Source organism: Chroicocephalus ridibundus, chromosome Z, assembly GCF_963924245.1.
Source record: "Chroicocephalus ridibundus chromosome Z, bChrRid1.1, whole genome shotgun sequence".
Taxonomy (NCBI): domain Eukaryota; kingdom Metazoa; phylum Chordata; class Aves; order Charadriiformes; family Laridae; genus Chroicocephalus; species Chroicocephalus ridibundus.
The window spans coordinates 42,641,389-42,667,998 of record NC_086316.1 but is presented as its reverse complement, the minus strand read 5'-3'; the positions used below and the strand labels follow the sequence as shown (position 1 = coordinate 42,667,998).

General features: G+C 40.3%; 1 protein-coding gene across 9 annotated transcripts in view; it reads right to left on the bottom strand.

Annotated features, from left to right (window-relative positions):
• AGTPBP1 (ATP/GTP binding carboxypeptidase 1) overlaps window positions 1–26,610 on the bottom strand; it is an 81,973-nt gene that overhangs the window by 9,143 nt on the left and 46,220 nt on the right. For 5 of the 9 annotated variants that reach the window (XM_063319601.1, XM_063319602.1, XM_063319603.1 and 2 more), the window contains exons 21-26: window positions 25,678–25,831; window positions 24,703–24,883; window positions 23,116–23,245; window positions 22,619–22,750; window positions 16,663–16,839; window positions 9,431–9,591 (exon numbers count right to left, since the gene is read on the bottom strand). In XM_063319601.1, the coding sequence (XP_063175671.1) occupies window positions 9,431–9,591; window positions 16,663–16,839; window positions 22,619–22,750; window positions 23,116–23,245; window positions 24,703–24,883; window positions 25,678–25,831 (935 nt within the window). The other 4 variants (XR_010069026.1, XM_063319606.1, XM_063319608.1 and 1 more) reach the window with 4 other exon arrangements.

The window sequence follows — 26,610 nt, the reverse complement described above, 5'->3', positions numbered from 1 at the left end:
TAAAATTGTGTTTTTGTAAAAAGTAACACAAACAACATCCAAAATAAAAGAAAATAACTACAATTTATTAATTGTTCTACTCTAACATTACAGGTACATTACAGCTGTGTAAAAACTACTTTGTTTTATACTTTTTAGTCATGATTTTTTTACCTGCATTTTCTGTAGGAAGCCTCTCATTCATCTCTAATGGTAAGAAAGGAGCCATGAATCATGTAGGTGTGAGGGAAGTATAAGCAGTACTGTTATTATAATAGAATAATGGGAATGAAAGTCCAGGCATATAAAGCAAGGAATTGTGTGACTGTCTTCTGACCCGTAACTTTCTCTGAAGAGAAATAGACATTAGCTTTATGAATTTTACTCAATAGAGGCTCTTTGTATATTGCCAGCAGTCAAGTAAATAGATACCTAATAAACAGATGCCTCAGCTGATAGATATTTTTAGTATCTTGTCTAGAACCGTACAGAAACACTAAAACTTCAGCACTTTGGATACAAGGATTGAATCAAAGGATAAATGGACAACATAGTTCCCAGATTTCAAGAAGTTTACAGGTTTCAAGAAGTGTTAATAAAAATCTGTTTTTTTAAAGTACTAAGAAACAGAAAAAAAAAAATGAAAATCTATTTCCTGTTAATTACAAAGAGAGGGACGTCTGCTGCACAGAAAAGTAACTAGATCCTTACAGGTAGCAGAGGGGGAGAAAGAAAACCCTACCAAGCAAACTTTTCCTCTGAACAGGAGTGAGGTCTCATACGGCTAGGGAGCCCAACTCCCCTGTGCTTCAGCTGTAAGTGCACCCAGAAATATCAGCCCTGGGATTCTTTACATTTCATTGTCATTGGATGGGGAAGTGGGAAAAGGAGAGCTCAAGAGTTTGCTGAGGAGCTGGTACTCATCGTTTGTATGTAAACTAGTTGCAGCCTTCTAGCAAAATGTTCTGGAATGCCTCTTGCACCCCCAGGAAGATAAGAAAAATTATGATTATGGAATCTGAATGAACTTTAACACCTTGAGGCAGTGTCCAGTCTTCCTTTCCACTGTACAAGGGAGTTACAGAATAGCCTTGAAAACTTGTTCAGTGATCATACAAAAATACTGCTTAAATAGAACCTACCCCTCCCCAAAACCCTCAAATCTATGAAAGATCAGGGCAAAAAATCCATGCTCTTCTTTGGCTGTTAAAATATTCCTCATAATTTTTTTTTCCTTTTTTTTTTGTTCTCAACACCTATCCACTATGTCCTCATCCTGTACTTCCTGAGACAGCACAAAGTTGACTTCAATAGAATTAATTAGAAAAGACTATTATATTAAAATCTATTTTAAATAATATCCAAAACAGAGGAACACGGTATCGCCATTATCCCATAAAAGAGCTGGCCTGTAACTACAATCTGTTATACAGTATGTGTTTCAGTTCTGAATATAACCCAGTCCCTAAAAATAAATAACATGAGACTTCACCCTTGCGCATCATCATTCATAAACTGTACAGGTTTTTAAACTTTCTGCTGAGACATGCAGCGAGTGTACCAAAGACAGGAAACTTGGACCCCAAGGATATCTGGCCCAGTTGTCACATGCACATATTTGTTGGGGAGCTGAATAAAATTGCTCTGCTCCAGACAGACTTTTCCAAGTAATTGAGGCAAAAAGTCTGATGGCCTGAGGTCAGAATGTCAGAATATGTCAGAACTCGGCTTCTGAGCTTCCGCAAACAAAAATCGGATCATCTCTTAATTCCACCTATGGCAGTATTAATCCCTTTAGCAAAGAATGAAAGAAAATAATGTGCAAGCATTAATGACTTTTATTGCTAATAGTGGAGGCACTGTGAAAAAAATTAAAGCTTCTTGTTTATGCAAAAATGATGGCTTGTATGCACACAGCGCAGCTATCAAAATAAAATGGAGTCAACCCAGTTATACGGATAGCAAATTCCTATTATCATGCATAGAGATGGGTCATTCCTGTCTCAGAAGGATACTAAAATTATAATTTTTTAAAAAAATCTAGCTGTGTTGTTCTAGATTTACTAGAGGAACATTTTGCCAGGCTAAGTATTATGTACTTAAATATATTTCAATTTTTTAATTAGAGATGATTGCTTAGGTAACTTTTCATGAACAAATCTGTTTGATGATGCATCAGCATGTACAGAAAATCAGTCACTGTACATAAGGCTGCCGTGGTTACACAAAAAGTTTAAGAAAATTCTCACTTGAAAAAAGAGACAGTCTGATAGTTGGTCAATACTCCAGTAGTGACAGAGACAGCAGTACACTTTGCACTTTTCTCTGAAAAATATTCCCTGTTAAGTCTCTGATTTCACTCCCATTTTTTAAATAAAAAGCACTTCCACTGAATTCAATGAAATAAGTCTCTGTATAAATAATTATAATTATCAAATCACTTTCAAGATGGGGCCAGAACACACAGAGAGTCAGGTACAAATACACAACATATTTCAGTCTTAATGCCACATTTTAAAGAGAAGTTGTTCGAATTTACACACGTAGTTTTTCCATCACAGATTCTCACATAGGTATACAATATTCCTATATGAACACTGAGAGCAAGGCACTATTTTCTTACTTCACGCTACCTATTTTTCTATTTTAGCATTATTAAGGTAGATTTACATTTAGTAGATTTAAATTTAATAAATTTAAGAAACAAAGCCATTGGACATTAGAAAAATCTAAACAGTTGTTAACAGATTTCTCCAATGAAGGTTTCAGTGTTCATTTCGCAATGCACAGGATCTGATTTTTTTATCCACTGCCTTAATTTCTTCAGTGCAGGAGCATTTGGTTATTACCTTTCACCATCTGTAGCTGTGCAATGACCAAAGGAAAATATATTTTTTTTCTATATACAAATTCAGTTTCAAAACACTGAATTAACTTATTCATGATCACTCTCCAACTTAAAATTTTGTCTTGCAGTAGAATTAATTTTGTGATTTTCAGGACCTGGTCTTTTGGGATGGAGACTGAACCTTCCTGTTTTTTGAAGTTCCTGACTACCAGTTACCTTCCTCACACAACAGGATTATAAACATTTCCATGTGCAGTCTCCATAATATTACCCTTATTATGAGCCTCATGTTATTTTTCATCTATGCTCACATGTGCCAAGCCAACTACACTGTGTTTTCGCAGTAGTAAGTCTTTTATTAGTGCTTTCAGAAAACCCAGTATGAAACAGTCCCTGTGCCCCTCGCTCCTAGCAACAACATAAGACACATTTATATTGAAGCTTATTTCTAATAAAATTGACAATGATATAACACTTACGGATGGGAAAAATATTACAGTCTCATTAACATATAACAGTAGCTGCAAATGAAGAAAAAAAGTAAACCCCCTAAAAACTGGCAAGTATGATTAATAGGTGTAACATATCAGTATTAAATTTTGAAGTTCAACATGCTGCATCAACACACACAAGGAACTCAAGGAAGAAACACATGCCCTTGCTGAAAAACTATCATTTAGAGACCATCTACAATAGCTGTCAAGTGCAACTGCCTTACGGTCGCCCTGTATTTATGGAAGACTTCATATTTACAAAATTATTAAAGCGTATATGGCAGAAGTGCCAAGGGATCAGGAGTCTGGCTGTGAAAGTTCTGAGGGAGAGAAATATAACTATATTGTGATTTTAGAACCCTGTATTCTAATTATCTAATTAGCACTCCAATTCAGAGCTGCCCACAACACCAGCACTCAGCGTCTTTTGAGGACAGACTTAAAGACATTTCCCCCTTTTCACAGAACCGCAGTATGGCTGAGGTTGAAAAGGACCTCTGGAGGTCATCTTGTCCAACACCCCTGCTCTAGCAGAGCAATCTACAGGAGGTTGCTGAGGACCATGCCCATTCAGCTTTTGAATATCTTCAAGGATAAAGACTCCCATGGGAAACTTGTTCCAGTGTTTGAACACCCTCACAACAAGTATATATCTAACCGTTATATATATAATGCTTAAATGGAATGTCCTCTGTAGTTCATGCTCATTGCCTCTTAGACCATCACCAGACACCACCAGAAAGAGCCTGTCTCTAACTTCTTTACAACTTCCCTTCAGGTATTTGTACACCTTAATAAAATGCCCCCTGAGTCGTCTTCTCCAGACTAACAGTCCCTGCTCTCCCAGCCTTTCCTCCTACAGGAGATGCTTCAGTCACTTCATCATCTTAAGGGTCCCTCACTGGACTCTCCAGTATGTCCATGTCTCTCTTGTACTGGGGAACCCAGAGCTGGAAACAGTACGCCAGGTGTGGCCTCAGTGCTGCTGAGAAGAAGGAAGCATTGTTGGGGGCGGCTAGCAGAAAAGTACAAGTATGCAAGAAATTCGAGGGTATGCCGACCTTGCAGACCTGAGACAAATAAATCTGAGGAGCCAGGGAACAACTGGCCTTGCAGGTCTGAGATAAATAACCTTGAAGAAGTAGGGAGTAGACAACAAGTTATCACTGTAGCTTTTAACACATTCCAAAACTGTAGCTTCTAGCATGTAGCGAAACCGCGGGTAGGAGGGATTATTGTAATGAAACATTTAGAGCTAAGCCAATTAGAAATGATAGAATTTGTGTAATTTATGTAACTGTTAAGTAGCTGTATAAAAGCTTTCCAACGCGTCTAATAAACTGACATCTTGCTTGCATCAAGCAGCGTCCCGTCTCTCAATCGCGGCAAAGCATCACATCCCTCGACTTGCTGGCTACACTCCTCCTAATGAAGCCCAGGATACCAGCAGCCTTCTGCAGCCAGGGCACATTGCTCATGTTCAACTTGGTGTCCACTATGACCCCCCACAGCCTTTTCTGCAAAGCTTCTATCCAGATGGTCAGCCCCCAGCATGTACTGGTGTATGGCATTGTTCCTCCCCAGGTGCAGGACTTCACACTTCTTGCTGAACTTCATGAGACTCTTGTCAGCCCATTTCTACAGCCTGTCGTGGTCCCTCTGGATGAGCCACTCCTAGTCCAGCATCGTCTGGAAACTTGCGGTTGGGACACTCTGCCCCATCATCCAGGTCATTAATGCAGATGCTAAACAAGAGTGGACCCAGTATTGTGCCCTGGGGTACACCCGCTAGTTACTGGCCTCCAACTAGACCTTGTGCTTCTCATAATCACTCTATGGGCCCAGTTGTTGAGCCAGTTTTTAATCCACCTCACTGTCTGCCTATCTAGCCCATGCTTTATCAGCTTCTCTACAAGGATCTTATGGCAGACAGCGTCAAAAATTTTACTGATGTCAAGACAGACAACATCCACTTCCTTCCCCACATCTACCAAGCTAGTCATTTCATTGGAGAAGGTTTTCAGGTTGGTCAAGCATGACTTCCCTTAGTAAATCTGTATTGACTACTCACAATCTTCTCCTTCATATGGCTTGAAATGCTTTCCAGGATTAGTTGTTTCGTCACCTTCCCAGGGTGATGCTGACCAGCCTGTAGTTCCCTGGGTCCTCTTTCTTGCTATTCTTGAAGATAGGAATGACATTCACTTTCCTCCAGCCTTCAGGCACCCATCCTAATCACCACAATCATTCCAAGATTATTGAGAGTAGCCTTGCAGTGACATCAGATGACTCCCTTAGCACTTATGCATGCATCTCATCAGGACCTACAGACTTATGAAAATCCAGTCTGCTTAAGTATTCTCCAACATATTCCTTTTCCACCAGGGGTAAGTATTCCTTGCTCCAGACTTTCCCCAGTCTCTGGGTCCTTAGATTACTGAAAGCTAGTCTTCCTAGTAAAGACTAAGGTGAAGGCGGCATTCAGTACCTCAACCAGAATCAGCTCCAGATGGACTTTATCCTTCCTAACCATGTCTCTGCATACTCAGTGCCTCTATATTCCTCCCAGGTTACCTGTCTCTGCTTCCACCTTCTACATATATTTCCTTTACATGTTTCAGTTTTGCCAGGATCTCCTCATTCATCCATGCAAGCTTCCTGCCACTTTTGCTTAAGTTTCTGCTCATGGGCATGGACTGCTCTTGAGCTTGGAGAATGTGGTCCTTGAATATCCACCAACTTTCTTGGTCCCTTCTTCCCTCCAGGGTCTTATTCCACAGGACTCTATCAGGCAGACACCTGAAGAACCAAAGTGTGCTCTCCTCAAGTCTAGGGTTGTGATCTTGCCTTTTTTGCCCTTCTCCCTCCTATTGGGAACCTGAACCCCATCTTCATGGTCACTGCAGCCAAGGCTGCCTTCGATATTTACATCCTAACATCCTTGTTTGTGAGTACCAGATCCAGCAGATCCATCTCCTTGTTGGTTCTTGTATCACTTGGGTAAGGAAATTGCCATCAATGATTTCCAGAAAACTCCTGTACTGCATATGCCTTGCTGTGTTGTTCCTTCAGCAGATATTGGGGTGGTTCAAGTCCCCTTTGAGGACCAGAGCTTGCCAACATGAGGCTGCTTCTAGCTGTCTGTAGAAGCTCTGATCCATTTGTTCTTCCTGGTCAGGCAGCCCTACAGCTGACATCCCCTATTATGTCATGCAGAGTGATCTGCTCTTTAATCCTCAGCCATAAGCTCTTGCTTGGCTTGTCATTCATCCCCTGGCAGACCTCCATGCATTCCAGCTGCTCTGTCATATAAGGGGCAACTCCCCCTCTTTGTCTGCCTGGCCTGTCCTTACTTAGAGAGCCTGTATCCCTCCACTGCAGCACTCCAGTTGGGAGGCATCCCCATCACGTCTCCATGATCGCAACAATATCATAGCCCTGCAACTGCATACAGATCTTTCTAATTGCTCATACTTATGCCCGATGCGGCACGCATTAATGTGCAAGCACTTCAAAGAGGCCCCCACCCCAGCATGCTTATTTCCCAGAAAGGGTCTGGTTTTTTTCCTATATGGTCCCTCATAGGCACTTCCTTGCTTACATGCAAATGGCTTGAGAGAATGCTGTAAAGCAATGCTTTAAAAAAGAGAACAAAGTGACTTTTAACTATTTAGAATTTATGAATAAGTAATTTATATTAAGTATGATACTTAGTGAAGAAGTTTCCCACAGTCCCTTTGTGCACCTCTGTGCATTAAGGTTAATTCAGCTATTCCCACTGCCATTCTAGACTGAAGCCTGTCTATACTAGTCTTAATCTCGTGTGGAGATTGCACCTTCCCCAGATGACTATTCCAAAACTTCATTTTTGCTTGACATATAGAATTTTTACCTAAAGTCTAAACTGACTTTTCCTTGTAATTTAAGTTCATTACTCATGGTCCTGTCTGCCCTAGGGAGAAGAGGCTCTTTGCACCTGTCTTCTTGTATTTGAAGGGAGCTGTCGTGTGCTTTTCTCCTTTTCCATCTCCTAGTTTTCCTTTTCATTTTGATAAAGGCCTTGTGAGGAAAACTAATCAAAACAATTAATTTTATTTGCTGTAGTAAGACTTCCTCTATCATAAAGGTGGAATTCCATCTGGTGATTTCTCTCAAGAGCATTACAGTATAAAATATTGCCCCTTACACCCCAGCTTTATTTCAAGGAAGATATTTATTTATTTGAGGTACACTATATAATTTTTTTCAAGCATCTGCACACACCCTTATCAGTTAACATTTTTCACTTTTCAAGCTTTGGTCTCTTTTGTCAACACCTACATCCCATCCCAATGAACAACTGAAGTGTCTATCACACAGTATAAGCTTCTCATTGATTTAAGAAGAATCCTAAACAGACTACCTTCAGATGATACATATCCAGAATCCCTAGCAACGTATATAAAACAATACGTAAGCAATTCAGGTTTTTTCTCCTTAGGCTGATCCCTGTCCATGAGATAAAACTCACTGAATCAGTGTTTTCTTAATCCAAAAGCTTAAGACAAGAGAGCTGCTTTCCATAGTTACCTGATGATCAACTATCTCTGCCCCTGGCATAACAGCAGTGGAGCAAATTTTCTGTACTAATCTCCCTGTAGTATTGCTCATTAAACTACTATGCTACACAAATGGACAAGCAAGAGACATTTTAGAGCAAAGCAGATAATTACATTAATTCATTCTAATGGGCAACTTTTCAACCAAGGCAAGGGATAAAAGAGTTCAAAACCATTCACAGTTACACTTCATTCATTTACACTTTCAGACTACATCTAACAAGGCTAACAGAAATTCATACAACATTAAATGAAAATTTAGAGTGATACACTGAACAGTAACGTTACAAATGCTGAGCACTGCTCTCCGCTGCTACCATCATTTTGGTATAAATGTTACATTAGTACAGTAAACAACACCAAAGCATTCTTAGTGATTAAAATGCTGTGTTTCGCCTGCACTGGAGACACCATGCTAATACCATTCCAGGAGTTGTAGAGTACTTTCTGCTTTTTTCAGCATCTGCCATACGACCATCTCCCAGTCAGCCTACCAACACTTCAGTGTAGCATCTAATCCTACCTACACTTAGTCTAGCATCTAATCAAAGTCTCAGTCTTAAGCATCTCCTTGTTTCAGTTGCACACAAACAATAATAAATTTCATTTTTTCTGCAAATTTCCACAGTATCACGTCAGCTAAGTTGGAGCAACAGCCAAGGCCACTAGAAAAACATTTTCAGCTCTAAGTATGTCAAATGGTAACATATTATAGTGTGCAAATCTTACTCTTTTCTAAATTTAATGCTTTTCTGAAGTAGGGGCTCTGCTTTATTTAATCTCTAATCAGATTTTTCAGAAAGAGATGTCTGCACATTTGAAATCACTTACTTGCTGTGCATCGCCGATTACTGCGTATGTGTGGATACTTCAGTGATGAATTACGCAAACGGAAATATGCAATAGCATGCATACTTTTGCAAGCCTATCTAGAGCTTTAAGAATTGTCAACTTAATAAGCTAGCTACTGAGCAGATACAATACATTTCTTTTGTGACCCAAACCTTATTTCACACGTTTTAGATTATTTAAATGTTGATATATATCTCTACCGAAGGGAAAAAAGAAAAAAAAAGTTCCAAAGAAAAATCTGCAGTTCTCACAGTGCTGTAACTCATATAATTTAAGTCTGTCTAAATGTATTTTTAATACTGTAGACAGTAGTAAAAAAAGAAAAAAATGCTCTCAAAGAGACAACTGAAACCTAAGACCTACTGAGTTTTACTGCATATAACAACTCCCCAATGACATTAAAATTGCCAGTTTTTATCCCAGTAAAAAATGTGACACAAAGTCTAACTCTGTATTTATTGTTTTCTCAGAAATTGAAGCAATTGAATTAACACAACAGGTCGCTAATATACTTAGATTAAAAGTTACACTAACAGGTCACAACACATCAATTTTTTTTTTTGATGAGTGGAAGAACATTTTTGAGAGAATCTTTATGTTACTTGAGAAACTTCAATTTTTCCTGAAAAAAAAAAGTAAATATAATAAATGGGCACTACCTTGTCACTTTACAGCTTGATTCAATCAGCTCATTTTCAATGTCCAACAGACTAGAAGGTAGATTGTACTCCAAAGGTGAGGCCATTCTTTTCAAACGCAGTAAGCCAACACAGAACTTTGCTCCCATCTCCTCCAGTTCTCTTGTCCCTATCTGCAATCCCTAATTTAAAACAAGATTTAAAAATACGAAATAGGTACATGCAGATGGATCAACACAAGCTGCAGAATTACTATTTAAAACACATTTTGTTATTTTATTTAATACACTTTCTTCATCTAAAGACAGAAAAAATAAGAACTGTAGAGTATCAGAGAAAACTCAGAGCGTAACCACTTGATTCCTCTACGGCTGAACAGACATTTCTGGCCACATCCACATTTCTTTGAAGGTTTCTAGTCTACAGTTCTAGCACATCAATATTAACAGGACTTAACCCAGTGGCATTGGAAGAGAGACACAGGTCATGTAAAGTTTATATGTATAAATTATTTTAAAAACCTGAGACAAAATTTATGAAAAGGAATTTAAAATACTAGTATTTCAAATACACGATTCTTCAACAGAAGTTCCATCAGAATGAAAATGAGTGAACTCATACTGTAGCTGTGATCAAGTTCATTGCTGTTCTTAAATAAGATTTAAGGCCACGAGTTACTCATTGACACAAAAATCTCTTCTCCTCCTGTAAGTTAGAGGCTACATGTGTTAATTCTGAAAGCATTTATTCACACATTTAGTAATCAAAACCAACAAAGTATCAAAAGCCATAGCTGTTTTCTAAATCAAATGATATACCAAGACACTTTCCTCTGAAAAGAGTATTTAGGAGGTCAAGGACAGTAAGAACAGCTTCTTCAAGTACATCAGTAGCAAAAGGAAGACTAGGGAAAATGTGGGCCCGCTGCTGAATGAGGTGTGTACCCTGGTGACAGAGGATACAGAGAAGGCGGAGTTACTGAATGCCTTCTTTGCTTCAGTCTCTACTGCTAAGGCCAACCCTCAGGAACCCCAGACCCTGGAGGTAAGAGAGAGAGCCTGGAGTAAGGAAGACTCTCCCCTCAATTGAGGAGGATCGGGTTAGTGATCATTTTAGGCAAACTCAATACCTACAAATCCATGGGCCCTGATGGGATGCACCCACGAGTGCTGAGGGACCAGGCAGATGTTATTGCCATGCCTCTCTCCATCATCTTTGAAAGGTCATGGAGAACAGGAGAGGTGCCTAAGGACTGGAGGAAAGCCAAAGTCATGCCAGTCTTCAAAATGGGCAAGAAGAAGGACCCAGGAAACTACAGGCCAGTCAGCCTCACCTCCATTCCTGGAAAGGCGATGGAACAGCTCATCCTGTATGTCATCTCTGAGCATGTGGAGGAAAAGAAGGTAACCAGCAGTGGTCAACATAGATTCACCAAGGGGAAATCATGCTTGACCAAATCTGACAGCCATCTATGATGGCATGACTGGCCGGGGGAGAGCAGTGCCTGTTGTTTACCTTGACTTCAGCAAGGCTTTTGACACTATCTCCCATAACATCCTCATAGCTAAGAAAGTGTGGGTTAGATGAGTGGGCAGTGAGCTGAATTGACAACTGGCTGAATGGCAGAGCTCAGAAGGTTGTGATCAGTGGCACAGTCTAGTTGGAGGCCTGTAACTAGTGGTGCTCCCCAGGGGTCAGTACTGGGTCCAGCCTTGTTCAACATATTCATCGATGACCCGGATGAGGGAAAAGTGTACCCTCAGCAAGTTTGCTGATGATACAAAACTGGGTGGAGTGGCTGACACACCACAAGGCTGTGGCACCATTCAGCGACACCTGGACAGTCTAGAGACTAGGAACCTAAAGAAGTTCAACAAGGGCAAATGTAGGGCACCTAGGGACGGTTAACCCCATGCACTTGTACAGGTTAGGGATTGACTTGCTGGAAAGGACCTGAGAGTCCTGGTGGACAACAACTTGTCCCTGAGCCAGCAATGTGCCCTTGTGGCCATGAAGACCAATGGTATCCTGGGGTGCGTTAAAAACAGCATGGCCAGCAGGTCAAGGGAGGTCATCCTCCCGCTGTACTCTGCCCTGGTGAGGCCCCATCTGGAGTACTGTGTCCAGTTCTGGGCCACCAGTTCAAGAAATACAAGGAACTACTGGAGAGAGTCCAGTGGAGTGCTATGGGAGATCAGGAGAATGGATCATCTCTCTCATGAGGAAAGGCTGAGAGACCTGGGTCTGTTTAGCCTGGAGAATAGAAGACTGAGAGGGGATTTGATGATCTTCAAGGTCCCTTCCAACCCACACCATTCTATGAGTCTATGATTTTATCAATGCTTGTAAGTACCTAAAGGATGGGCATCAAGAAGATGAGGCCAGACTCTTCAGCGGTGCCTGGTAACAGGACAAGGGATAACAGGCAGAAACTGGAAGAAACGACATTCCATTCCAATATGAGGAAAAGCTTCTTTAGTTTGAGGGTGGCAGAGCACTGGAACAGGCTGCCCAGGGAGGTGGTGGAGTCTCTGTCTCTACAGACATTCCAAACCCGCCTGGACGCGTTCCTGTGCAACCTGCTCTGGGTGACCCTGCTCTGGCAGGGGGGTTGGACTAGGTGATCTCCAGAGGTCCCTTCCAACCCCTACTGTTCTGTGATTCTGTGATATTCCAGAGTGACCCTCAATGCTTATGGAATTGGTTAGTACTGACTGTATATACACTAACAAATTCAATGTCACAATCCAACTCAATCTCCCCCTTTGCAACTTCTGTATCTTAGGAGAATTTAAAAGGATTTTAGTTTGGATCTTCTAAGCCTCTTATGGTAAAGGGTAGTTAAAAAGGAGCTTTGACAAAATAAGCAGGGAAGCAGAAGAACCTGGAAGTGGTGGTAAGCTAAGTCATCAAGTAGGAAAACACATGAAGCAAAAAGAATGGAGGAGGAACTTTTTTTTTTTACTAAAAAGCTAACACACGCACTCTTTGTGTATATTGCCTCACTTGACACTGTATTTTAAAATGCAAGGTTTAAAAGCAAGTGTTATGTTGCTCCAGAAATGGTACAGTCTGCACATTCTTCATGTAATTCTGTCTTGAACATATGCACACTTAATAAACGGAAAGTTTATTTTTCTTGTGACTTCTTTTTTTTTTTTTTATTTCCCCTCGGTAGTCTTCACAAACAAGGTGCTTTTTAGTAACAAGAGATAAAGCTATATCCACTATTCTAAACAGTGCCATCCTCCAGCCAAATGGTACAGAAACCTGTTAGCAGTGAACAAGAATTGGATATTTTAGAATTATTGTTAATAGTAATACTACTTACCTCTTTTATAATGCTTTTGTGCTGAGGTTTCAAAGCACTTTATTAATAAAGGAAGAATTATCCTCACTTTACTGATGGAGAAATGGAGGCAGAGAGGGTTGAAGCGATTTGCACAGTGTCTCACAGCATGTCACTGACCCCGCTGGGAACAGAAATCAGTTCTCCTCACTCCCAGTGCAGTACCTTATCCACAGAGGCCAATTTTTTTGTTTTTGTTTTGTATTTGTTTGCACGTCAGTAACATTCGAAGACCCCAATCATAGCTGGGGCTCCACTACGCTAATCACAGGAAGACACAGTCCCTGCCCCAAAGAGATTAAAATAACATTAAGGACAAGAGGCAACAAGTATGCAGAAGAGGAAGGAGAAGTGTAACAGTAATCTCACTGTTACACAGATTACTAATGTGCACAACTTGAAGGTTCAGAAACTTTTCCAATCATTGTCTACATCTGTTGCTGAAGAAGTTATCGTTAGTTGGAAGATTCCTTATAGACAGTATAATAGAAGTGGCTGTAAGTCAAAAAAAGACAAGAGTACAGTATGAAAGAAGATGCAAAGACAATTGTTAGAAAGATAAAACAGCGTGTGCATGTTCCAAGGCTGCTATTTTCAGCATAGCAGGAAGAGGATATAACTAAAGACAGACCTAAATGGATCAGATTGCAGGTAGATATCTGTGAAATGCCTGGACAATAAAATTTGAACTTACTATACTGAAGGGTCTACATACTTGTGCTAAAAGTCCATGCCAAATCCTAGATTTGCTTCTGTCATTTCTTTAAAACATAATGGAGAATGCAATAACACAGAGCTGCCAAATACCAGATTTCTTAATCCATTATTATTCTTCCATCAGCCAAATCTCTTAATTTCATGAAACAAGAGATCCAATGCCTGTTTCAGGAAATAACAATAAACAGTTGCCCTAACTCAGGGACCTGAGGTGAAGTTCATTTTCACTGAAGCCTTAATTACACTCCTCTTCTTGACCTTCTAATTACCTTCAACTGTTGTTCTAGTACCTTTAACTGTGGCCTACTGAAGTTCCTTAGGTATTACAAGCATTGCTTTTAAGCACAAGCCACCTTCAAGTAGCTGCTTTTTTATTTTTAAACATGCACGGATTTTCTTTTTTCTTTACGTTTTATACAACTGTCTTTCTTCTAGACTGTGACATTTTAGATGGCTCACTGAAGTCCTCCTTACTAAACACATCACGAGAATACCTTCACACAAATAGCGTGTCTCGGTGATCAGAATGTGACCTCAAGCTGAGAAGAATATTCCTGCCATAGGTACTTAATAAATTGAACACAGCCATACTAAGATTTGGAGAAGTCAGTTGGACAGTTAAACATCATCTTGTTCTTCTGCAGTCTTATTCAGCAAAGGCTACAAAGATGCATCATTTTTGAGAACTCAAAACCTAGAGACTGAAGAATCACAGTAACTGACAAAGTTTGTTGACTGAAAGTTTATCTCCTAAAGTCTTCTCTTTACATGCATCACAAAATTGCCAGATAAAAAAATCTTCTTGATATAGTTAAAAATTAAGCAATACTCCCAAACTTGTTAATCTCCAATCGGTAAAGGGACTGATTTCAGTTTTCAGGTGGTTTCAATTATTAAAGAAATTGTTCTTTTGTCTCACATATTAATTGTCCTCCATAGTAGATCTTGGAACATCTTTTAAACTGAGGAGTTGCTTTTCAGTATCTTGAATCACAGATGACTGAGCAATATTTGCAGCACCAATTCTCAAGACATTACAAAGGCCCCATACAAGCAGTTAAAACAAGATTGCTTCAAGAGATATAGCTCTGTCACCAGGGATCCTAAATTCTGGTAAGAACTGATAACTTCAATTCTTCAACAGTTTCCTGGCTGGCAATAGTCTAGCATCACCATTGCCTGAGTAAAATAAAAAGGATTAAAAAAAGAAAAATTGATGTTCTGATAATATCCAGCTTTGGCAAAGACTCAGCATTTCTTCCACAAAGAATAGAATTGTTGAATAATCCTCTCTGTGATTTGAACAAAATTCAGTGATGATGCCAAACCAGAAGGAGACTGGAAAATTGCTTCAGACCTTTACACGATACACAGTCCAGTTCCTTAGATCAGAATTGTCATGTTTTTTCGGTGGGAAGTAGAAGAGGAGGGAATTTCTACAGTTTAACTCCTCACTCTGTTTTGAAATAACATACTATGAAATATGACATCTAATTTATACTACAAGTTTATTCATAGAGTTGCTGGCCCCACTCCCTCTACAAAAAAGAAGAAAAGGAAAGAAAAGAAAAGAAAAGACTGAGCTTTTTCATTTCTTTGACCTTCTCATTGGAGAAATGTTGCCCTTTTCTTGTGCTGTCTAGTCACCTTAGCCTTCTACATACCTTTTCTTAATAAGTCTGAGCATTATCATAGTGAAGAAAAAAATGAAGAATCTTCCTGTGTTTTCAAGAGAATGACTAAGACCTCACAAATTGTTTTATTCAAATAAAATGAATGACAGAACAGCAATTTTATCTCATCAGCTAGTTCATATTACCTAGAAGAATGCTCTTCCTTTTTGACTAAATGGTTTTTCCACATAATTCAGCTGTCTTCCTCCCTTACTGAAAGGCTTTGCAGGTTAAGCAACTTGAAAGTTTGCCCACAAAGCATCTTCAGTTCACTTTCTTAAGAACTTCCTGTAGCAACACTGCTAAAGCCATGAAGGTTGTTTAAGAATATTCTGGAAGTTTCAAAATAAGCAAGTTGTATAAGTTCTCATTTTTTTTAAAGCTCTATGATGATGTCATCTGAGGAATAATAATATTCTGACAATAACAGGAAAGCTTCTGTTAACTGACAAAATTAATTCATTCATTTACTAGTTACAGACCTACTAAAATTCCTGCCAAAATATCTGTCTGTCTTCTGTCTAGGGAGATAAGCATGGGTGTTGGAACATACATTAAATGTACCTTGTACCAACTTTTTGTTGTCGTTGTTGTTCCTGCCCAACTCTCCCCCTTGATCCTGGCCTTCTGATCCTCTTTTTGTCAAGCATCTTATTCGAGGCTTGTGGGCATCTTCTTGATTAGCATTCCTAAACACTATTTTCAGGGAGGAAACTGTGACTTCTTCCATGAATGTTCATTTTAAAGACTTGCTTCCATTTGTAGCTAAATTTAACCCAGTGACAGAAGTCGGAGATCAGATAGATGTTAAGGTTGTTGTTATCCTTTTTTCCCCTACAAATATTTCCTTTAAAATAAGTTTTCTACTTGTGAGAAACTATCAACAAGGTCACCTTTTGTTTTCAAATATACAGTCCCATTAGCACTTTCGAAGGAGACAAACTGGAAGCAAGTTTTAAGTCAAGAAGTTAAGCAACTATGACGAGTTCAGATACATGTAATTTGTAGTTCTAGTAAGCTGATATGAAAGTATGCTGATTTATACGCCTATTTCTGTAGCTACACAGGAAAATTCTGCAAGGCACACTAGCAAGTGTCTGGTAAGAACCATGAACCGCCATGGTGAAGTCTAAAACTGCCATGTGTAAAGGAAATTTTTATTGTAGTATTGGCATTTATTACTACACAATTTTAATAATCTAATGGAAAGAATAGTTCTTATTTTTTTTAACTACATGCATATATATGTGTTATAAGCAATAATTAATATTAATCTTGTTAAAACAGCCAATAAGCATAACATATGGGGGGGGGGGGGAGGGTGCTAAGTGACAGATGAAGACTGTTATGCAACCTATAATATTATAAATTATGTAATTTCACTCTAACAGTGTACATAGATCTTAAAAGAGTTTTAGAAGTTTAAAGCAAGCAAGCAAAGCTATAGAACAAGATACCAATGCAAATGGAAGAAATTATAAAGCAAGAACAGCTTAACTGATATATTTTCTTACCTTGTATTTGCCCTGGTCACATCCACATAACGTGCTTTCCATTGTGTAGCTCCTTTGTACTCCTATCTCTCTCCAGACAACAACTCGTGCTGTAGATTCCTTGGACTTTTCAACTACAAAGCTGCAGCTGCCCATGCAGAATGCTGGGGCAGTCTGACTCAGGATCTTGGGGAGTGCCTGCAGGACAGCAATTTGGAAAATGCAGCGATTCTTTCATTTCACTTACGGAAGCAGGGGGGAGGAGAACATGCAATTACAAACCGTTATCAGAGAACTTTGCTGCAATTTGAATTAAAGGAACAAGAATGAAAACATTTCATGATCTTGAGTTTTCAAAACATAGTGTGTTCAAGTGACAACAGGTTTGCCATTTCCTACTTATTAAAATCGTCTTTTTCAGATTCAATCACTAAAATTAAGTGTTAGTCATGAGGGGAAGTATCAGGATACAAAAGAATTCTTCATGTGATCACCATCTCCTAATTCACTGAGGTAACTTTACTCAAATTAAGTGTACTACGTACCCCGCATAATTAATTGATGTAATTCAGTTTCAAACTGTTTCAACAATCCAATCTGCAGACCTAACACAGGCAGTATTTTATTAGTACATAAAATTCATTCATATTCAGCAAAGCACTAGGTGCATATTTAACTTCAAGAACATGAATCAAAGTTCAATATAACTGTTTACATGACAGCTTTGGGAAAAAAAACAACAAACAATAAACAGTTATGCAAATGTATGTATTCAACTAATGCTAAATCATGACATTCTTTCCAGCTTTATCTTTTCTTTTTTTATATGTACTATTTCAATAATACATATACCATTATTAGTGTAAGCTTGCCAAAACTTTTCAGTCTGCCTTTTTGAAACCAAAAGTATTTTTCCCTACTGCTTCTACCGACTGTTGTCTTTTGTGGACTATGGTAGTGCAGGCTGAAGTGGAAAAACCCCACATAAACATGTTGAGCAGCAGACGTGAATCAGACTCAGCGTCCAGGAAATCACACAAGAAAATCAAGGAGCAATTGATTATTTTCTTTAAAAGTGAGGAAGATTTGAGAAAAAAAAAATCTGAAAGCATCTGTACTCATGTACACTCACGGATGCATAACAAGCGCTTTTACGTGCATCCACACGCTTTTCAAGCTTAGCTCTACATCTCATCAAAAAAACACGGGGTTTGGAAGCATTAGGTTGCACAGATTTGCAGTTGCCACAAGGCGGCAGTGGAGTTACACAGAACAAACAGGTAACAAGTTTTTTAAATCACAGAGTCACAGAATGGCCAGGGCTGGAAGGGACCTCTAGAGATCTAGTCCAACCCCCTGCCAGAGCAGGGTCACGCAGAGCAGGTTGCACAGGAACGCGTCCAGGCGGGTTTGGAATGTCTCCAGAGAAGGAGACTCCACCACCTCCCTGGGCAGCCTGTGCCAGTGCTCTGGCACCCTCAAAGTAAAGAAGTTCTTCTGTTGTTTAGATGGAACTTCCTATGTTCAGGTTTGTGCCTGTTACCCGTTGTCCTGTTGCTGTGCACCACTGAAAAGAGCCTGGCCCCATCCTCCTGACACCCACCCTTTAAGTATTTAGAAGCGTTGATAAGATTCCCGCTCAGTGGTCTTTTTTCCAGTCTGAAGAGACCCAAATCCCTCAGCCCTTCTTCATAAGAGAGGTGTTCCAGTCCCCTAATGATCTTGGTAGCCCTTTGCTGTCCCCTCTCCAGCAGTTCCCTGTTCTTCTTGAGCCAGGGAGCCCAGAAGATTATACAATGCAGTGGATGTTGTTTGTACAAGTTTATTATGTATATGTATTAGGGGCACATGCCTTAACTACACATCTTTAAGAGGAACCTTGCCTATTCCCATAAATAAAAATTAGTATTTCTCAGAGCAGTTCAGTATTTTTATTTTCTTGCTGCTAGAATATTGTTTGCCATGCTGTCCTGGTTCCGGTGGGGATAGGGTTAATTTTTCCTGGTATTCCATGCCATGTGAGCCACGCCCACCCTGAGCTGCCAGGGGAGGGGGCAGGAAGTTGCTGCTTAAAAGCGGGCTGGGGCGTCCCGGGTCCGGGTCGGCGAGCGGTGGGGAGCGGCGGTTCCGTAATCGCCTTTGTATATTCCCCTATCCGTGTTATTGTTGTTGTTTGCCTATTCCCTTTGCTGTCCTGTTAAACTGCCTTTGTCCCAACCCAAGAGTCTTGCCTTTTCTTACGATCCTTCCTGTATCAGGAAGGCGCGAGCGAGCGGCATGTGGTTCTTTGTTGCCGTCTGAGGCTAAACCACGACAGTCCTTTTTGGTGCCCAACGTGGGGCTCGAAGGGTTGAGATAACAACAGAATCCAACTAGAACGTGGAAAAAAACGGTTTTGGTTTTTTTTTTGTATGCATTTATTTTATTAGGTAAATAGTCACTGGTCATCATGTTGTTTGGTTTGTTCTCATGGCTGTGTTACATAAATTCCTATATGGCTTATGTACTCCCTGCGATGCTGTTTACCATGTCTGGAAGAGGGATGAGGTAGCTGGCCGGCTCCGGCGATATGAAGAAAGTCTCTCTTCCCCCCTTGTCTCAGCTGTGGAGAAACTGTCGCGGAAGGTCCAGCAACTTGAAGAGAATATGTTCTACTCCCCACCTGCACGGGCCAGCATCTCAGCTATTAGAAGCAGGCATTTCTCCACTCAAGAGAGAGAGTACAGAGGGTACACACCACGAGGCACCCCGTGGTTCTACCTGCGGGACCATGGAGAGGACATGAGGAAGTGGGATGGACAACCTACTTCGATCCTGCGGACACGGGTACAGGAGTTGCAAGGAAGGACAACCACAAAAGGGGATCCCTCCAGGAAAAGTGCCGCCCCAGTTTCCAGTGGGCCGTTCCCCAGACAAAGCAGAAGGCCTGATCTTGCTTCTGATCCTCTTGAAGGAACTTCCAAGTCATTTATGCAAGAAGTGAGTAATGGATACTATGACCAGTATTAGGGGGGCCCTGCCTCCGGCCAGGTGGAGGAAAGGGACAACCGGGTTTATTGGACGGTGTGGATTCGATGGCCTGGCACATCAGACCCACAGGAGTATAAGGCTCTAGTGGACACGGGTGCGCAGTGTACTTTAATACCATCAAGCTATAGAGGGGCAGAACCCATTTGTATTTCTGGGGTGACAGGGGGATCCCAAGAGTTGACTGTACTGGAGGCAGAAGTGAGCCTAACTGGGAATGAGTGGCAAAAGCATCCCATTGTGACTGGCCCAGAGGCTCCATGCATCCTTGGTATAGATTACCTCAGGAGAGGGTATTTTAAGGACCCAAAAGGGTACCGCTGGGCCTTTGGCATAGCTGCTTTGGAGACAGAGGAAGTTAAACAGTTGTCTGCCTTGCCTGGTCTCTCGGAGGATTCTTCTGTTGTGGGGTTATTGAGGGTCAAAGAACAACAGGTGCCGATTGCTACCACAACGGTGCATCGGCAGCAGTATCGCACTAACCGAGACTCTCTGATTCCCATCCATGAGCTGATTCGTCAACTAGAGGTTCAAGGAGTGATCAGCAAGACTCGCTCACCCTTTAACAGTCCCATATGGCCGGTGCGAAAATCTAATGGAGAGTGGAGGCTAACTGTAGACTATCGTGGTCTGAATGAAGTCACGCCACCGCTGAGTGCTGCCGTGCCGGACATGCTAGAACTCCAGTACGAACTGGAGTCCAAGGCAGCCAAGTGGTATGCCACGATTGATATAGCGAATGCATTCTTCTCAATCCCTTTGGCAGCAGAGTGCAGGCCACAGTTTGCTTTCACTTGGAGGGACGTCCAATACACCTGGAATCGACTGCCCCAGGGGTGGAAACACAGTCCCACCATTTGCCATGGACTGATCCAGACTGCACTGGAACAGGGTGAAGCTCCAGAACATCTGCAGTACATTGATGACATCATTGTATGGGGAAACACAGCAGAAGAAGTTTTTGAGAAAGGGAGTAAAATAGTCCAAATCCTTCTGAACGCTGGTTTTGCTATAAAGCGAAGTAAGGTCAAGGGACCTGCGCAGGAGATCCAGTTTTTAGGAATAAAATGGCAAGATGGACGCCGTCAGATCCCAATGGATGTGATCAACAAAATAGCAGCTATGTCTCCACCAACTAGTAAAAAGGAAACACAGGCTTTCTTAGGTATTGTGGGTTTTTGGAGAATGCATATCCCAGATTACAGTCAAATTGTAAGCCCTCTGTATCAAGTAACCCGGAAGAAGAATGATTTTAAATGGGGTCCTGAGCAACGACAAGCTTTTGAACAAATCAAACAGGAAATAGTCCATGCAGTGGCCCTGGGGCCAGTCCGGGCAGGACAAGATGTTAAAAATGTGCTCTACACCGCAGCCGGGGAGAACGGCCCTACCTGGAGCCTCTGGCAGAAAGCACCAGGGGAGACTCGAGGTCGACCCCTAGGGTTTTGGAGTCGGGGATACAGAGGATCTGAAGCCCGCTACACTCCAACAGAAAAAGAGATATTGGCAGCATATGAAGGGGTTCGAGCTGCTTCGGAAGTAGTTGGTACAGAAGCACAGCTCCTCTTAGCACCTCGACTGCCGGTGCTGGGTTGGATGTTCAAAGAAAGGGTCCCCACCACACATCATGCAACCGATGCTACATGGAGTAAGTGGATTGCACTGATCACGCAGCGAACTCGAATGGGAAACCCCAGTCGCCCAGGAATTCTGGAAGTGATCATGGACTGGCCAGAAGGCAAGGATTTCGGAATGTCACCAGAGGAGGAGGTGACGCGTGCAGAAAAGGCCCCACCATATAATAAACTGCCAGAAAATGAGAAGAAATATGTCCTCATTGCTATAATTGCTATCAGTTGTACTACAAGTAAGGCACAGGGATGATGGGATAAGAACTGATCTCAGCAGCTGGCGCCCAGCAGTTTCCTCAAGATCTACATCTTCAGCCCACGGACTGCATGCATGAGCCACACCAGGTGCACCAGTCACAAGCTCCGAAAAATACAGCATGCAACAGACCAGCACCACCCAGCATCTCACCTGCCCTGAGAGACTGTTCTAACAGATGGAGCCCAAAGCCGTGGATTAAAAGAACTCAACGGACACTTTGGAGGGATGGCCCATAAATTAAGGGCATTATATGTGTGTATATATATATATATATATATATATATAACAGGGGAAAGTGGTGGCAATTCATTGGAACCTGCTGGGCATGGCATAGATGGTATGGAATAAGGGGTGGATAATGTCCTGGTTCCGGTGGGGATAGGGTTAATTTTCCCTGGTATTCCATGCCATGTGAGCCACGCCCACCCTGAGCTGCCAGGGGAGGGGGCAGGAAGTTGCTGCTTAAAAGCGGGCTGGGGCGTCCCGTCCCGGGTCCGGCCGGTCGGCGAGCGGCGGGGAGCGGCGGTTCCGTAATCGTGTTTGTATATTCCCCTATCCGTGTTGTTGTTGTTGTTTGCTTGTTCCCTTTGCTGTCCTGTTAAACTGCCTTTGTCTCATCCCAAGAGTCTTGCCTTTTCTTACGATTCTTCCTGTATTAGGAAGGCGCGAGCGAGCGGCACGTGGTTCTTTGTTGCCGTCTGAGGCTAAACCACGACACGTGCTTAAAGGACTCATTATTTCATCCAGTAATTGTAAATTTACAGAAGCATATTTTCCTTATACTCACCATAATGGTAATGTTGAACCCAAAAAAGCCCGTTTGTACAAAGACTCAAAAAAATGAAGCGCTCTATTAACATTAAATCCTTAGCTGTATTAGTGTACAATGTTTAAAGCTTTCAAAATACTTTGAAATACACTCATGAACTAAGAAGAAATAATTATAGCATAAACAGACTTATTTAGAAAGTCACGATGTGCACAGAATAATCTTGGGAAGCTATTTGAAAAGTATATTCCCAATTCATGCCAAGTGAAAAGGTACAAACGCCAAACTTACCCTGTAACCAGGGTCTTCCATCAGGTCACAAGAGGCAGCATTAACATTTGTGTGCCACATTGTCTCTTTGATGCTGCAGCCATACATAAATACATTCTTTTTACGAGAGTGACCATGATAATCACAGTAAACCTACAACAAATCATTTGGCAAAATAAAGCCAAGGCATATGGAAGTAACATTTTATAACAATAGTAGAAGGACAAATACAAATTTTTATTTGTACTGTTGAAAGTTCCAAAGAATTAAGAAACACAACTCCTTATATAATTAACTTGTGCATTAAGACAAAAACCATAGGATTCATCTAAGCAAGGTTTAACCTTCTACCCTAGTAAAGGAACAGATTTAGATCTAAAGGTTTACAGAAGACCAGTCCTCCAACCCAAAGTTAAGCATGACACAGTTTACAAGACCGTATTAAAATGTTTACTTTACAGACTAGCTACTCAGACAAGGTTAAAAAGATTCAGAATTGCTTACACACACATACTCACCACAGGTAAACGTTTTATAGCAGCCAGATATTGCAGTAACCCTTTAGCATGGTAAATAGTGGGATGCAGATCTGGATTTGGATTTTGCCACTGTCTGTTTAAATCTTCTCCACTTAAAGAGCAACGGTGGCTATTGTGGGGGGGTGGAAAAACGCATGATGTAGTCTATATTATCATACTGTTAAATAAGCCTCCCCCCCACCTCAAGTTTTCCTTGTCACCACTGCTTCTTTGGAAGGAGTCTGGCAAGAAACAAACTTCAGTTTTCTAACACGTCAAATAACAGAAGTGTTTGGGGGTTTTTAAGTTATGTTACAGAAAATCTAAAAATAAATTAGAAGCAGCTTCTTACATGAAGTCAGTTGTAATCTTGCTTATTTGCTGTTGAAACTAAATGCTTGCAATTCTATTCAAATGCTAGTTCAAAATCACTAATTTCGAATATATGGCATTTTTACAGTTTTGGTGTCTTAATTTCTGTAATATAAAGACTAATGTAAACCAGAAATCTAAGACTTGAAACATGAGGTTGCTAGGAGACAAGTAGCTGTGAGAAAAAAAAGACAACTAAAAATCCCAGCAAACAAATAAGGATCATCTCTGTATTCAGTAAACTATCAGCAAGAACTTTCAAACTTGCAGAAATTCATGTTCATGCAGTCATCTTCAGTACATCTGTGTTTAGGTGTGTCTGCTGGGACAGATTTCTTGTATTAAACTTTCACTTGTATTCTGAATGATTTAATTCCAGTGGTTCTGTTATATACATGCTTTTACATATATAAAGACAGGGTTCTACATAAATCCACAATTGCTTTGATTTTTATTTTGTCCACAAAACCTTTTAAAATACTACCCATAACTAGGTAAGAAGGAACTGTAGATTCACCATGCGAAAATTTCCAGTTCATATGAATTCCCCGTAACCAAGTAAATGTAGATTGCTGAATGCTTACTCATAGCAGTATCAAAAGGTTCTGAAATATCCCTTAAATTTATTAAGAAAAGTGGTAGTAAGTGAAAGAATTACCATTAATAAATTAAATCAGGATACTCTCTTACCCTTGCTCTTGCACATCTATTAACTTTCCCCCTTTTAATAACATTTGAAAACAGCCATTTCCATAACATCCTTCTAAAAACTATAACTAAAAAAAAAAAAAGAGAAAAGTTACATAAAAAGCTTTCTCAGATACAAGGACTGTTCTTTTTTATGAGAACTTGTTTAGCTTTTCCTAAAAAAGCAGATATGCTCTCATATAACACTCTACACCCATCCAAAACTGTAGTTGAGAGAGACAATTAAAATGCAATGTCAAATCACATAGGAATGATTATTATCCATGAACAACTAAAAATACTTTTTATAAAACTGAAATTCACGGAACAGTGCATCTGCCTTTAAAATGCCAAAAAATTGAAAAATCCTAGCAATTTTGTAAGTGGTTGTTTTTTTCATATTAAGTATTGCGTTTGTATGTTTTCGGGATTAGTTTAGATTTTCTTTTTTGTTTGTTTTTTTTTAAAATAACAGATGCAAAGACTTAGTAGTACAGGTTACATATTTGTGAGTAAACTTATGCTTACTTTCCATTGATGACACCATCTGGATTGAGCATAGGAATAATTTTGAAAATATAAGATTCTCGTAAACATTGGGCACTTGGATTATTGCTCATAAGGTATTCCAGTGTTCCCTTCATAACCCAGCTTGCATTAGTCTCTCCAGGATGTACTCGAGCAGATAGGAAAACATAAGGACGATTCCCTAAAAGAAGTATGCACAGAAGTGGCAAAATATGATTCAAGCTAAGTGAACAGTTTGTTAATTGAAAAAAGAGGCAGTAGGCCAGCTCCATTTATTACAGTGTAAAATACAGTATTTGGGAGTTGAATATTAATGAGTATCAGTATTACTGACAGAGTTTGCCAGAGTATTGTTATTTTCTAATAACAGAACTGCTAATTCTGCTGTAATTCTGCTAATTACAGAACTCTCACAATGGAGCTTTAAATTCAGTTGGACAATTATACAGTCAGAAGTAGTTTGAGCTGGCAATTATGATATGCTGACTTTGATGGCTTTTTTTTTTCCCAATAGCCAAGAAAAATACTGTGGTGGAGGAACAAACCAGGAATGCTGTCATAACTAAAGCTCACTTCAAATCGCAGTAGCTTAGATATTGGGTTTATGAAAGATCTTTTGACAAGGAAATAACCCAAGCATTTGGAGAAAAAAGTTACTCAGAAGTCAGGAACTCTTTTCCAAGAAGTGTTGTCTGCAAAATGTAACAAAAAAATATCTAGCAACTGATTTAAAATATAAGACTATATATACTTTTATATATCCAAATATAAATATCCTTATTTGACTACCACAAATAAATATTATTAAACACAAAGCAAATCCTAAATATTGACGACTCTTAATTTCATTTAATTAATTAACCTTATTTTACATTGCTATTTTTACAATGCACAATAGTTAATACTGATTTTTTTTTTCATAAAGAGCTAGTTTTACATTATTTTCAGTTGATGAGAATGAAAAGTCATACTTACTGAACTGACAGATATGTTCATAGTAATTGGACTCTGGCATGGCTGTAATAGTGACTAAGGGACAGTTGTTGCCAGCCAGGGTCTCACAGAGAACGTGTTGTCGAAAATATATTTGTTGAGGGTTGTGCATAGATTCCAGCTTCTGAAGGTGCATCTTCATCCCAAAAATAACGAAAAAATACTTCAAATCTTTTGCAGTCACATATCACAGTGTATTCCACAGGTACTATTTAATCAACCTTTCTTTTTGGTTTTCTAAACAACGTTCAAGTTTCCATCATAATTTTTACCATGAAATATCATTCTCTACATCTCTGACTGACTATTTCTCTTTATAAAGTCTGTTTTTTCCAACTGCTTTGAAGAAGCTGAAGGCACAGAGGGTACATTATTTTCTACCGGATGATACTCTAAATCTATGTGGAAGGCGAGAACCTCTGCTTCATTAAGGTTATCTGTTCACGGAAGCAGAAGCAATACACGGGAACAGAGAGAAACAATCATGGAAGACAAGACATAACAGACATAACAGAAACAATAGCAAAGACCAAAGTCTCTCCAGTCTCTAACTGACAGGCCATTAAGGATGTACAAGGCAAGGCTTTGGAGATGTTCCCTTGAGGGTCAAGGAGGAAACAAGGGGAACGTGCATTTGGGATATTCAAGGAGGGCTTGTGGGGCTATACAGATCTTCTGCACCTGATCCCTAAGGTCTGCCCTTAGCTATCTCTCCATGCAGCCTTGCTCTCTATCCCACACATGCCAGTGCTGTGTGGGGTAGGTGCAACTAATAACAAGACTGGTCTGAGTGGATTTGGGGCCAGCAACTGCAATGAGCAAGGGTTTCAGCATCAGTAGTTGGAGCGGCCACACCTCTTGCGAGCATCTGTGTGGGCACGACAGATTTTGTGTCCAAAGTGCCAGCTACTGTTG